The 14691-nt window shown below is 26.5% G+C and overlaps 1 protein-coding gene across 1 annotated transcript; it reads left to right on the top strand.

Moving 5' to 3' along the window:
* The first annotated feature begins 4026 nt into the window (after positions 1 to 4026).
* Positions 4027 to 5949, top strand: LOC145832423 (CWF19-like protein 2 homolog). The gene has a single exon (XM_082939737.1). The coding sequence runs from the start codon at positions 4027 to 4029 to the stop codon at positions 5947 to 5949; it is 1923 nt and encodes a 640-aa protein (XP_082795863.1).
* The last annotated feature ends 8742 nt before the right edge of the window (positions 5950 to 14691 follow it).

Here is a 14691-nt window from a genome sequence, read left to right as displayed (position 1 = left end):
AGAACGTTCTCTAAAAAAAAGTTTCAAGTTAGCATTAAAGAAATTGAAAATAATTGGTTTTAAAGTTTGGCTAAAAAATAAAACTACAAAAAAGCCATTCAAGCCAAGTTCATGCTCGTGTATGTTTATGCTTCTGCATTATATGTTCACTAAATAGGCTAAACCGGTCGTAGATTGTTTTGGGTGCTGTTGGTGTTGGTCGTGCGGTGAAGTTCATTGTTTATTAAACTAATGAGAAAAACTGTTTTCAAAAATTCAACGTTAACAGTTAATATCAATTAAAAACAACAAATTGTTGAAAATTTTATGTAACAATGTTACTTAACTTAATATATTTTGTAAAATAGTTTGAATTCTTTTTGGACATTTTAATTAAATAACTTAAATGATAAATATTGTTTTGACAAAAATTTTTTGTCATCATCAAAAATTTACTAATTAACATGTAATTGTTGTTTATCAATCTAGAATTTGAGAGATTTTTGTTTAAAATTATAGGTTTTTTTTTCAAAATTTCTCAAGTTCCAGATCTTTTAGCCTAAATTATCAAATTCCAACTTTTTCCAAGATTCCAGGTTTTTAGCCAACCCTTTATGTGTGGCAACCCTAAATTAATTTACAATATTTATTGTTTTAACTTTAAAGTAAAAATTACCAAGTTTATAATTATTAAAATGTTTAAGTATGTTTAATAAAGTTTATTGAATTTTATTATACAAATTAGCTTTACTTATACTATTTATTTAATTTATAAGGGTTTTCACACACCCAGAAACGCAAGTTTAAAATACTTATAAAAACTCAAGCTGGCTCAGGCCAAATTAAGCTAGTTTAAACAATTTTCCTAAAACTCTGTCTAGATTTTATGACTTTGAAATTTTTTAAATTTATTTGTGCTATTTTAGATACTAAGTATTTTTATGATTATTACTATATATATTTAAATGTTCTTCAAGCTGGACCAATAGTTTTTGTAGTCAAATATTTGGCTCTTAATACCTTAAATTTATTTTTTTTAAACTCAAGCTAGCTGACTGAGGCTAATTTGATGTAACTCTACCCATTTTTTTAGTTATTCTGGAATTTTGCCTCAGAGACTTAGCAGGTAACATTGTATGATTTGTATGAACAGCTTTGACATCATTCTAGTATACTAAAAAACTTTTAACATACTAATTTTACATAAAAACCTAAATAAATTTGGAAAAATCTAGACAAAATACAAAAAATAGTTTTTGATTAGTGACAGGTATTTAAAAATGAATAGATACTATTGTAAAAATAAAAAGTTGTGCTGGGTGAATAATTACATTTTTACAAACACTAGCTTAAGCAACAAGATACAAAAGATCATCTTGAAATGTTAAATAAAAACATAAAAAATTAAAAAAAAAAGATTTAGAGGCGTGTTATTGTTGACAGATGTACTTTAAAAAATCTCTTAAATAAACTCTTTTTTATAAAAAACATTGTTTGAAACAGATGGGACGAAATTTAGAACAGTCTAGTTAAAAAAATATCAAAAAATTCTGATATTTAGAACTATGTAACACTTTTTATTTAAAGATTTTAATAACCAAATGCTTAGTATTTAAACCTTCCTTTATAAGTATTCGTGAAAATTATTGAGTAGGTAGTATAACTTACTTTTTACAATATGTTAAGCTCATATTTCTCTCTTTAAACTTGCATTTAAAAACTAATTAAAAGTACTTAAAATAACTTAAAGCTATTTATAAATACTAAGAAAAAAAATCATAATTATTAATTTGCATCATAAAGAACTGTAAAAACATCTGGAATGGTAACTGTATTAGAGCAAATAAGATTCTGAAAAATCTGTTGTAGTTGATAAACTTAAGAGTAACAGTTGTCAAAATTTGAGTCTAGTTTAATTTTTTTTAGCTAAATTGAAGTTAATACTGTTAAGTTCAAGTTTTCAGTACTACAGGGTTGCCATAAGTTTATTGAAACTTTTTTCCATGTTCTCAAATTTTTGAATGTATACCTTTTTTAATTTTAACTTACAATTAAAAATACTTAAAAGATATATTTAACTTATAAAAACAATAAAAAATCATAAGTTTAGCACCAAAAAAAAAATATTTTGTAATTAAAAGATAATAAAAGCAAAAAGATAAATTCTGACATTCTTTTATAGACCTAGTAAATTTCTAACATATTGCTTAACAATTTTAGTAGATTAATATTTAATGAAGTAGTCTTTCTTGGTTTCTGCTTTCTATACAGAGCCTATAAAACTCTCAAACTTTGATCACTTTTTAACAGTAAAAGGTATGTGGTAGGTTTAAGTAAAACTAGTCAAAAATAATAACCCTTCTCTATATTCCTCTAAGCTGAGTAGTAAATATTTATTAATAATGTTAAACATTAACCTTATCAGAGCTGCTTTCCACACATATTGGCACAAATTCTATGAAATTCTTACCTGTGAAACAATTTGCAGTTTAAAGAAATTTGTAATCAAAACTGTTTTGTTTAGTTAGTTAAAAAGTATACAGTTTTATAAAGGTTTATTGTAAATTACTTTTTTGACTTGGTACAGATTTATTTCTAAATATTATGTTTCTAAATATTACTTAAAAAAAAAATTATATTTAATTGTATGCACATCTAAAAAAACTATATATTTATAATAATAAAAACTACTAATATTAACAGTAGGCTTTGTCACACTTTCAGTGAGTTTATATTGTAAAACATATGGAAGCTTATGGTAAGTGTAATATCTTTCAAATTTTTTAGCATAAAAGTGGCAAATCAGTTAAGTGTGTAATAATTTAGTTAAATGGTTTTAATAATAAGTATAAAAGCAAATTATAAATAGTAACTAAATTTTATCAGAAAAACTACAAACATAATTAAACATTGACAGGGTATAATAAAATACCTAATTATGAATAATGAGTATGTACTATTGTAAATGCATTAAAAGTTTTCAATATTATACATTAACTTAATAAGTACAAATCATGTATTAAATTTTTGTTGAAGTTTATTTAAATAGATCTAATTCTCTACTGTTAAATAAAAATACCAATAAATAAAATTGATGTCCCTTATACTTTAAGTTATAAAATCAATTATAATAGTAACTTGAATTTAAATTTAAGCAATAATTAGTGATGAAGTAGGTTGCAATATTGAGTTACAGGATATCAAATTGCACTTGATACCTGTTTAAATTTTGTAGAATGTTTTGAGCTAAAACCCTTGTTCATCCAAGCGTTAAAGAGAAAGTTAAGAACACTGCTATATAAACCAGCCATAGAGAGTGGTGGGGTCATTTTAGCCACAGCCTGCTGCAGTAAACATGTTATTTAAGAACAGACATTTATATTGTTTGATTGTTTTGTGTAAAGTTTTTATTTAACAAAGTTTTTTTCTCATAAGTATGTTTATAATTTTAGTTTCAAGCAGTTAATTCTTATCTTAATTTAAACATTCTCAAAGTATAATTTCTGTTAGATTTAATTCTTTTGTAAAAGTTTTGACCACATTTAAAGTATTCTCTAAATTTGATGTTTTATATATGTTTGTTAGTGTTTGCAATTGTTCTTTAATACAACATGTTCATTCATGTCATGCCTAGTTTTTTATAGAATAGCCCTAAGTATTTTTTAATATCAGCATTTAGTATAAGTTTAGCTTATTATTTGAGTTGCATCCATAGGTTAAAATTGCATCACCATTCTGTTATTTCTTAAACAACCATGCCAAAATTTAAATCAACTTAATAAAAATGAGTCAGTACATGAAGTATTTGGTAGTAGTAGTAAAAAATATAATTAAAATATACTTAATTGTCTTCTATAAAAATTTGTCATTAGTTTGTGCATTCATAAAGACCCAATTTTTAACTAAATATGTTTACTTTTTTTTTACATGTAATAATACATTTAAAGACCTGAAAGATTGTAAACAATACATTTTTAATCTAATCATCTAAGTTATATTCAACTCTAACTTTTTACAGCTCATTAATAATACTTAATTTAAACCAAAATGGCATCATCAAAAGACGACTTGGGAGACTTTTTGTCTAGAATTAAAAGTTATTCCACAGAAAACTTTAGAAGAGATAGTAAAGCAGAAAAGGAGAAAAACAAGCCAAACATACCTGACAGGTACAAAAACATACAAAAACAGGGTCTGCATGATTACCACAAAAAAGGGGGAGATGGTTACAAATGTTCCAAATCCGCTGGCAAGCCTCAAAAGTCTGCTTCTGATTGGCTCAGGCGTTCGTTGAAAAGAATGCAGGAACAGGCTGAACAGACTGGAGATAGCATTGAAAGAATTGCTGCAATCAGGTACGGATCCTGGCAAAAGTTCAAAGATATGTTGGAAGAAAAGGAAGTTGAGGATGGAATTCCTAAACATAAAAGGTTCAGCAATCAATGTGGAACTAGCTACAATTCTATAAGAAAATTCAAAAGACCTCGAGTAAGTAACTCAAAAGAAGAGCTTTATTCAACACTAGAAAGAAATTGTAAGCATGGTAGCAGGCCATACAAGGAAAAGAAATTTGAAAAAAGAAATAGCAGCTGGAAACGCAAGTCAGAGCCAACAGAGACTGGTCATAGTTATGAAACAAACAAAAGTGATGAAGATAAAACTATTTTAAAAGATACTATAGAACCTTCTAAAAATTCATTAAGGCTTGGTGATAAGAACAGCTCACTAATAAATACTTCAGGAAAACAAGATACTCCAAAACCTCTCATTTTAAGCACAGAAGACAAAAATAGAATCAGTGCAAAAATAGTTAAATATGAAATTGCTGGTAAAATGGATCTAGTACAAAAACTTCAGGCTAAGCTTAAGCGATCAAGGCAAGCTGAGCTTCAAGTAGGTAAATACAAAACTTGTCCAAAAGAAAGTTTTGAAGCAGACAATGTGACCACTCTGACAAGAGTTGACAGGAGTGGTGTAGCTTGGCCAGTGAGAGGTCACAACTTACAAGGAGATGAACCTTCTAGAAAAAAAAGAAAAATTCTCACACATGATGAGGAAGGAAACAGGACAAAATATTACAAAGATGATGATCAGTACTCTTTGAGCGAACTAGTTGCCAGAGAAAGGTCAGGTGCTGCTGATCAGGACCACCAGATGGTGTCAAGAATGTCTGCTAAAATGTTTAAAAAAACTAATGGTGACATTTTAACTCTGGATGATATGTTTGAGTCAAAATTAACCCAGGTGACTGGAAAAGACAAAGAAGCCAAACGAGAGCATGAAAAATCTATCAAGGAAACCAAAAAGAAGCTGATGAGGTTAGAGAAGTGCTCACATTGTATTGGCAATAAAACATGCAAAGAGTACTTGATTGTAAAAAAAGGAGACCACAGTTACATTCGCCTTCCTTCACATACACCCATGTGTGATGGCCACTGCTTTATTTGTCCCATCACACATTCTTGCTCTGCTGTTACTTTGGATGAAAATGTCTGGGAAGAGATAAGAAAGTTCATGTCATTCTTGCAAAACTTGTTTAGAAATGAGGGAAAACATTGTGTTTTTCTTCAAAGTGTTACAAACACAAAAGTTTCTCCTCACTTTCAAATAGAGTGCATTCCAATACAAATTGATTTGTATAATGAGTTACCCATATACTTTAAGAAAGCATTGCAAGACTCTGATCACAACTCTTCAAACAAAAATATCATTGACACCCGCAAATCAAAAGGTGTCAGGGGAAAAATCCCTGCTGGCTTTTCCTACTTTGCAGTAGACTTTGGTCTAGGCGGTGGCTTTGCTCACGCCGTGGAAAATGCTGATGACTTCCCTGATCACTTTGGAAGAGAAGTAGTTGCTGGAATCACCGGAGCCAGTTTGGAACTTTGGAGGAGACCGCGGGAAGAAGAGCTTAGCAAGCAAACACAGCGAGTTATTCAGTTTGAAAAGAAAGCTTTCAAATGTGATTGAAAGAAAGAAAAAAAAATTATTCAAATTATATAAAAAACTTTGATCTTATAATAAATGTTACATATTTTCTTTTTTATTGTTAAGTACTGGAACAAAGAATTAACTTAATAAAAAAACTAGAACATGTTTATTGTAATCTTTTTAAAGTTTTAAATTTTTAATTGAATTGTGAAGTTTAAATTCAAAATAATTAAATACAGTTAAAATACTAATAGAAAGATATAAAACTTTAAAATTTATGAAGGATATACTTAATTGAAGTATCACACACCCAATTTCTCATCAGTATGAATTGTAGAAAATTAACAATCAAAAATTACTTTTAAGTAAATGAGTTAGAGTCAGTCTTGAAAAGTCATAGGGCAGTTAAAAATTTGAACAAAAGTCAAACTAGTGCTTAATCTATATTATTATTATTATTTTGTTTATTGTGCAATTTTGGACTCCAGCATCAAAACCTGAGCTACTTAAACAGGACACCTAATGAAAAAAACAAAAAGCATAAAATACACTTACATTCAACAAAAAATAAACATAAAAAAAACACTAAACAAAGTTTAAAATATAAAAAACTCATAAATAAGTTTAATTATTGGCAGTAAAATTTCATATTTATGAATTGAAATTATTATTTTTTATTCAAATCCAAAGCTTGAAGTTTTAGAGCTTCTCTAACAAAAAACTGAAGTACTTGCTTACATGCCAAACCATTAGAAATTGGTCTAAATCTAAACTAACTAATTTTATGATGATAATTTTGTAGTAAGAAGTATTTTTCAACTAGAATTGACCTATATGTTTTTGAAAATAACCTTAAAATATAAACTATCTTTAAACTAAACATTATCTAAGAATAAAAATTTATTAATCATTTCAACTATATTAAAAATAAAATTTAAACATAATAAAATTTTCAAAAATTTTATATGGTTATCACAAAAAAAATTTGCTAAATTATATCATTGACTAAAAAGAAATACCAGAAGGTTTAAAAGATAGGGGTTTGTCCTAGTAAAAAAGACAAAATTATAAGAATTGTAAACAAATGTGAAAAATATTCGGCTAAAAGTTTTATTTAATAGATCTCAAAAACAGTTAGCATACTCATTTTAAGATAATCCTAAATTCAACTTGTTTAAAAGTAATTTAAAACAAGAGTATAACTTTAAATTTAAGTCAATATCCATTGTAAATATACTTAAGAAAGATTAAAAAAGGGCTAAGATCAAGGTAAACCTAGATAAATGAAAAACTCTTAGAATGAAGTCACTAAGCAAGTATCATAAAACCTACCAAAAAAAATATTTAATTTAAAATTTTAATCAGAAACAACTAGTTTTCTATGGTAAAAAATGTGATTTTGATTAAATTAGGTTGCTGGATTCAACAACAGCATGGAGTCAAAACATGATTTTGTACTACCTGCATGTCAAAATATTGTTGATGTGCAGGTAGAAATTAAAGAACCAATTGTTGTAAAAAAATAATGATTTTATTCATTTAATAACATACAAGTACATCTATTTATTAACTCATAAAATTTTATATTTGAAATTCCTATAAAAAGTGCTAAAAAAAAAAACAAAGTTACCTAAATAAAGAGTTAACTAAACTAAGAGGTAGAGTATAGAAATGTTATTTCTACAATGTAAGATGTTAATGATTGAAAGAAAATCTGAAACCTGGTTTTGTAAGTTGTTCAAGCAAGTTGAAGAACTGAATGAAATCTGAACAATTTAAAAACTTTAAAGACTGTATTGAAAAAGTATTAAAGAAATTGTTTAAAAGAATAAAATTATTTTAATAAAGGATTCAACTTGTCAAAGAGCTACAAAAATTAATCTTGTGGTCAAAGCCTACAATTGTTTAAAAATAAAATATGATAAAAGTAACTTTGATGTGTTGGAAAAAAGACACTTAGTTAATAATTTTAAAACATAAAAATTTTTAATTATTTTCCAACCTCACAAAAGTAATGAATTGTGTAGTTCTCAATAAATTTGTTTATTTGGGTATAATGTGTCATGTAGTAATAAGTGATAGAAACAAACTCAAAATGTCACAAATTAAGGCAAATGTGATAACAAATACCAAGTAGAAACAATGATAGAAATGTTCTAAAACATTTGTTAATATTAATAGAAATAAATTAAAACAATTTATTTTTAATAAACCTATTAGTGCAATTGCTCAGCAAATAAATGGTCTTCCTACAATATCATAAAAAGGATATTCCTATGTAACCCATTTTATCTATGAAGAATTTTGTAATTACCTAGGATGATGTTGCACCAATATCAAGCTGAAATTATATTATATTGATATCTTTTTTTAATCATATTTTTAGGTTATTTTTTTTTATTTTATAAGTAAATAAATTAAATTAAACTTATTTATCATAAACTAATAAAATTGAAATATTTAATTGGTTTTATTTGACATAATTAAGCAATTATATCAATACAATAACTTATATTGATTATGATATTGTTAAATAAAGTCAATTAAATATTTTGGATTATCATAAAAAAATGTAATTTTTACTATGTATTTATATAGGTTGTTTAAACTAAAGTATATTTTTAGATAAAACATATTAGGCTTAAAACATAGATTTTTTGCGTATAATTACAGTTAAAAAAGACATCAAATATAATATTTTTCAGTTTGATATTGGTGCAACATCATGCTAGGTAATTACCAATAATTAAAATAAAAAATATGTTCTTCATTTCTGGGGACCAGCTATTCATTTCAGCTTAATCTAAAGCTAATATGTTATATATAAAAAATTATAGTAAAATTTGAAATAGTAAGCATTGATTAGTTTTATAACTAATAAAATAGTAACACTTAATAGAAAAGAGTATGAATCATATGTTGTTATTGTCCTGGACAAGACTTTAAAAGGTATCCGTGGTGTACAACCTGATAACCGAAAGGTTCTTCATGCACCAGGTCCTAGGACCAAATACTTTGAGTGTCTTTTGCTGTTCAATAAACTATATTGATTAATTTACTTATTTTATTATTTCTATTCTTATTATTTAACAAACAGTTTAATTAAAAATTATCTTTAAACCACAATCCAATTTATATCGGAATTTCATATTGTTTTTGCTACAATTTTTGATAATACCTGAAAGTTTCAGAAAAGTCATATTATGAATAAAATTGTTAAATGTTGATCTGATGATAACTTCATTCATAACTTAATTTAAAAATAATAAACAGCTTTCAAAATACCCTAGTTTACAACTATTTAGTACTATGATCGTTTTAATCAGAATTAAAACAGAAATTTGAAACATTACTTTTGTTCTGAAAATTTGATTAAATAAAACTAAATAATAGTTTTTTAAATAAAGATTTTTTTTTTTGATGTTTGCACTGTATTGATTAATTTCGTTTATTGTGATTTATACAAATTTTAGTCTTATAAAAAGAGAAAAAACAGTTACTCTATGTTTTTATGTGTTTTCTCGACTAGTTTAACATAATTCTTGAACAAGTTAAAATACTTTATGGAAATATCTAGCTTTTTTTTTAACTTACTAATCAAATACTTTAGTCGAATATAGTCGTACTAGATTTACTGTTTAAAGTGATAACAAACATTTGTCGAAAATTTTATAGCTTTTAATTTAGATTTTTGTTTATTGTTACTTTATCCTAGTACAACTTAAATGTTCATTAAGTGATGTATAGTACGAGACAGTGGCGATGCGTTGTAGCTTTTTAGAAAGTGCAAAAAAAAATTCAACTTGAATAATAGCAGTTTAAGTAATAGCTTGAATCAATTTTACTCAATATACAAAAACTAACAAAGTTTAATTTTTTTTATTTATAAAATACACTAAAATAGATTGCAGAAAAGTTTAGTGTGGGTTTTTTGACGAGCGTGAACTTAGCTTGAGAGCATTTTTTAGGAATTAAAAAAATGTCCAAACTTAAGACCCAATTATTTTTCTTAACTTAATAGCTAATTAAAAGCTTTTTTTTTATTTCAGAGAACGATCCTTTGTCTTTAATTTTAAAAAAACTCCATTGAACTGGGGTTTAAACTTTTGAATGGGTCTTGCTAAATCGTAGAAATATGCTATAAATATAAAAAAAATCCGAAGTTTCTTTAAATTTATTATTAAACGTTTCTTACATTTGTTAAATTATTAAATATTAAAAATTTTGAGTTTTTTTCTATTCTTTTATTTATATAAGTATAATTTAAAAAAAAAAAAAATATTTATTTTTATACCATAAGCTTAAATAAACTTTTCAGAAAAATTCCAATTTTGCTAGATTTTGGTTTTTCAGATATACAACTTTTTATGCAAAAATAAAATATTTTTTAATAATCTTAGCTTTTTACAGATTTGTATAGTTATGTTTCATGATGTTGTGATATTTTTCCTCAATTTATTATTGCTTTTAATATATATGACCCATACAAGTTTTACCTAAACTCTTAACACTTGAGCAAGAAATCCCTCAAATAGCGTTGCTAAGAATTTAGGTAAAACTTGTATGGGTCATATATTTTATAAGCAATAATAAACTGGGAAAAAATGAGCTTTACATGAAATTTATTTTGGGGTGCATGAATCGTAACTTTAAAAATGAACCTAAATTTTGAAGCTTACATTAGATATTCTGGAGTTAATGATGAAGAGCAAAAATAGGTCTTAGGTGTTTTCAATGGTAGGTTTAAAACTTATACTAGATATTATGGACAAAAAATTAGGAAATTTAAGGGGCCAGAAGCCGTAAAAGGGTGAGCCAAAAGGTTATAAATTTAAATTTACACTAGTTATTCTGGAGTTGATTACGATGAACAACATAAAAAAAAGTCTTTATGATATATACGGGAAATTTGAAACTTATACTAGATATTTGCGCATTAGGGACACAAAATTTAATTTTTACATTTCAGGGTGCACAGATTTTGATTAGCTTCAAGGCCACTGCTTTAGTCATAAGCTTTTTTTTATAAGAAAATTATTACTTTTAAAACTTAAGTTCTGTTTTAGTGCCTTATATTTTTCCTATATATATGTATCTCTTATAAGTTATAAAATTTCCAAACATTAGCTCACTATTTGCTACAACTTTTTCTTCAAAGTATTCTTTATTATCGTTTTAGTCCTAGGATCTGGTGCACGAAGAATCTTTCGAATATCGAATGGCACACCACGGTTACTTTTTAACGTCTTTACCAGGATAGTTGTATTTAGTTACAATGCATAACTTTGTTATAAAATTATTAAACTTATTATTTTGATAGTACTTCTAAACATAACTTATTTTGTACTAGAAAATTTTTGTTGTTTAAAAGTTAAAACCTTCATTATTAATCTATAAGGTTTTCAAATTTAAAAACATCATATTTAGTTTTATAGCAAAGCAAAACTAATTGTAGGTAATATAAAAACGAAATAAAGCAATTAGTTATTTTTTACGCTGTTAATGTTCAAAAATAAATTTAAACTACTAATAAAACTAAGGAAACAAAAAATACAAAAAGGTGAAATTTTGTTTAGTGTTAAAAAATTCCGGGCAGTAAGATTTAAATTATTGTTTTAATTAATTTAAATCTTATTAACGGAGACTTTCAATACTATTCCCAGTTCTTTCAACCAAGTCTGAACATGACTGCATACATCAGTTAACAAGTTCTAAATACACAATCACCTATCACAACTTACTAAGTATTGACGGACTATACCTGTCTGATTTTTTTGTTTTGTTTTATCAAGGAAACAAGTAAACTTAACCAGGAGCGTTTTTTTAGGAAAGTGACAGGTAGTTGTACAAGTTTTATAACTTTTGTAGTGAAAACTATTAAATTTAGTACAGAAAGTTTTTTAATAAATTTAATTTAGTAGGGAAATCGATAAGCTACACACTTTGAACTCAGACAAAAATGTTTATAATTTTCAGACAAATTTTGCTCTTTTCTCACCTATTGTTAGCTAATACCTACACAGTCATCCTGGTTTACTTTAAAGTTAAAAGAGTTGTTGTATCATAATGCAATTACTCATACTAAATCAAGTTTTTTTTTCAATTTTGTTCGTGAAGTAAAATACTGTGAAAGACTTGTCTTAAAATTATTATTATTCCACAAATTTTTGCGATTATACGTACATTATACGGGCGCGTACCTATCTTACTGTAATAAAAACTTCTGTAAAATATGATTTACTTAAAGTTTCAAGAATGTAAATTTTGTTATATGTAAAGACAAAAAAAAGTTGTTTAAAATTTATTAAATAGTGTTTTATATTAATGAGATATTTTTGTTTACTACTTGAAACTGTTTTTCATGCGCTTGTGCAATAGTCACATTTAACAAACTATATCGAGCAAGGTAGATAAGGTTATATTTAGTATCATTAAGTAATAACAAGTATTAATAATAATTAGAGTTTGTTAAATGTTATCATTGATAAGCACATGAAACACAGTGTTAAGACTCTAAATTTAAATTTTTCACATTGATATTTATATATGGTCCTTTTCAGTAGAGCTCTGTCTTGTGAAATAGTAACTTGTTTGAAAATTACTACTATTATATAGTTTTATGGATAGATTCATAAACATACTAAAGTGATTAGCTAATAAAGTAAATGTTACAACTTTGGTTATACTAAATTTTTAGATTGAAAAATACAATATGCATTCGATTCCTTTTAAGAAACGTAAAACTTCATCAAATGTTAACTCAACTAACACTAATGATGCCAACAACACAAAACTCCACTTAGTCCGGTTGTGCAAAGAAGAAACCATCACACGCCTTGATCTTTCAAAAACAGGTGCGATAAGTTTTAAGGGTTTTCAGTTAAATACAACTGCTAAACCTATTTTTTTGTAATAAGGTTTCTTTTACAGCTTATAAATATTTTAATGAACTAAAATTTCATATCAAGTTTAAAATATTGGGTTAAATGTTTATAAAAAATTCAGGTAAAAATTCTTATTAATCTTTATAAAACTATTTTTTACAAAACCTTTTTTTACTAAAACGTTTCTAAATAGTAGTCAAATATTTTAAGTATTCTATTTACAAATATTGGTAAACAAGTTTAGAGCTATCAAAAATTAGTTAATAAATATTCTGAATAAATTACTTGTTAATTAAGTTTACATTAACTAAAAATCTAAATTCAAAAATAAAAAACTTTATAAATTTTTTCGGCCACTATTTTATTATATTAGTAAAAATACTATTTGATAAAAAAACAGGTTTTAAAACAAGTTACACTGACTAATAAAAAAAATTGTTGACTGATTTTTTTAAACCAAATCGTGATAAAAAACCTAATATCAAGTTTCAGGAGTTCACACGAAAATACCTCGAATTTTGTTAATAAAACTGAATAAAAAAGCAAAAAGTATTTTTATCAAAATTATTTCACGTAATAAATTGCAGGAAGCGGACAGCCAAACGAGGAAAGACTGATAAAGTATTTGAAACGAAGCAAATATTTTTTGTACTATTTCCAAGAGAATGGAGTTTGCGAGTATTTTGAAAACGAAATAAACGTCAGCAACGCAGCAACGTTTTACCGCTTGTCAAAACTTTTCGCGCTGCCCGCCTCGTCCGAGTTTTCCCTGTCGTTTGTCGAACGCTTCTTCCCAATGGTGGCCGAGTCCGGCAACTTTCTAGAGTTGGATTGCGACTGCGTTAAAATAATTCTCGCCAGCAGCAGACTGTTTGTGGATTCGGAGGTTCAAGTGTTCAACGCGGCGGACGCCTGGACGGGTCACCAACCAGCTGAGCGCAGCGAGCAGGCGAGAGGCCTTTTGTCGAAAGTTCGCCTCTCGCCCGCTCGCGCTCTGAATCACATTGTTTGATGCGGCTGCCACCAAACTGAAATCTAAGCTTAATGAATTTTTCTAACACTTTCTCCTGTGTTGGAGAACTTTATGTGAAAATGTTTTTGTTATCAAGTTCAACTTTGGTATTTGTTTGTGTTGATTTTACGCCTGTTTTGTGTTTTACAAAATTATTTTTTTATGTATTAACTTATGTTGTGTAATTGGTACTGGTTTTTCGCTGAGCTGTTAACGCTGCTGTACTTCTAAGCTAATAACTGTTTGAATAATTAAAACAAATAGTCCCATTTTATAGAATGATCTAAAAAGTTTAAAAGTATAATAATAAATTATACTGTTAGTTTAAAATAAAAGTGACTGTTAATAGATTTTTTTTTTAATTAATACGACAAATCAATAAAAAATATTCTTCAAGTCTCTCAATAGTATAATTTTAGTTTATGTTAATTCCAGAAGCATTTAAAAATGCTTAAATTTAATAAAATTAAATTATTTATACAATTAATATTCTACTTATTAATATGTTTTAAAGCTAGAATAAAAATCTCACGCATGCACTTTGATTTACTTACAATGAAAATTATTTGGAAAGCCTCTTCTTTTCTTGCTCTAATCTATATTTAAAAGTTTGGTAGTAAACAATGCTAGTATACAGTATACACTGTTTACAAACCAAGTTTTATCTATAGTCAACTTTGTGCATCTGGGAGTTTACTTACGACGTAACAAGTCAATTTATTGTTAAAAGTGGTTTTGGTTCGTAAAATGTCTCCTTTTGTACAACCCATTACTTTATGTGTCCAAATTATTACTTTAAATACTGTAAAATGACAAATAGTTATAAGAAATTGTAATAATATTAGCTCATCAGTTTGGAACTACTAAACTAACTGCTCCTTTTTG

Source organism: Thalia democratica, chromosome 3, assembly GCF_965202585.1.
Source record: "Thalia democratica chromosome 3, ktThaDemo2.hap1.1, whole genome shotgun sequence".
NCBI classification, from domain to species: domain Eukaryota; kingdom Metazoa; phylum Chordata; class Thaliacea; order Salpida; family Salpidae; genus Thalia; species Thalia democratica.
Note: the sequence above shows the minus strand (reverse complement) of the source record. Positions and strands in the feature narration are given on the sequence as shown.

What these genes read in the sequence shown, in the direction of transcription:
- LOC145832423 (XM_082939737.1), top strand. Translation starts at nt 4,027, where the DNA reads ATGGCATCATCAAAAGACGACTTGGGAGACTTTTTGTCTAGAATTAAA.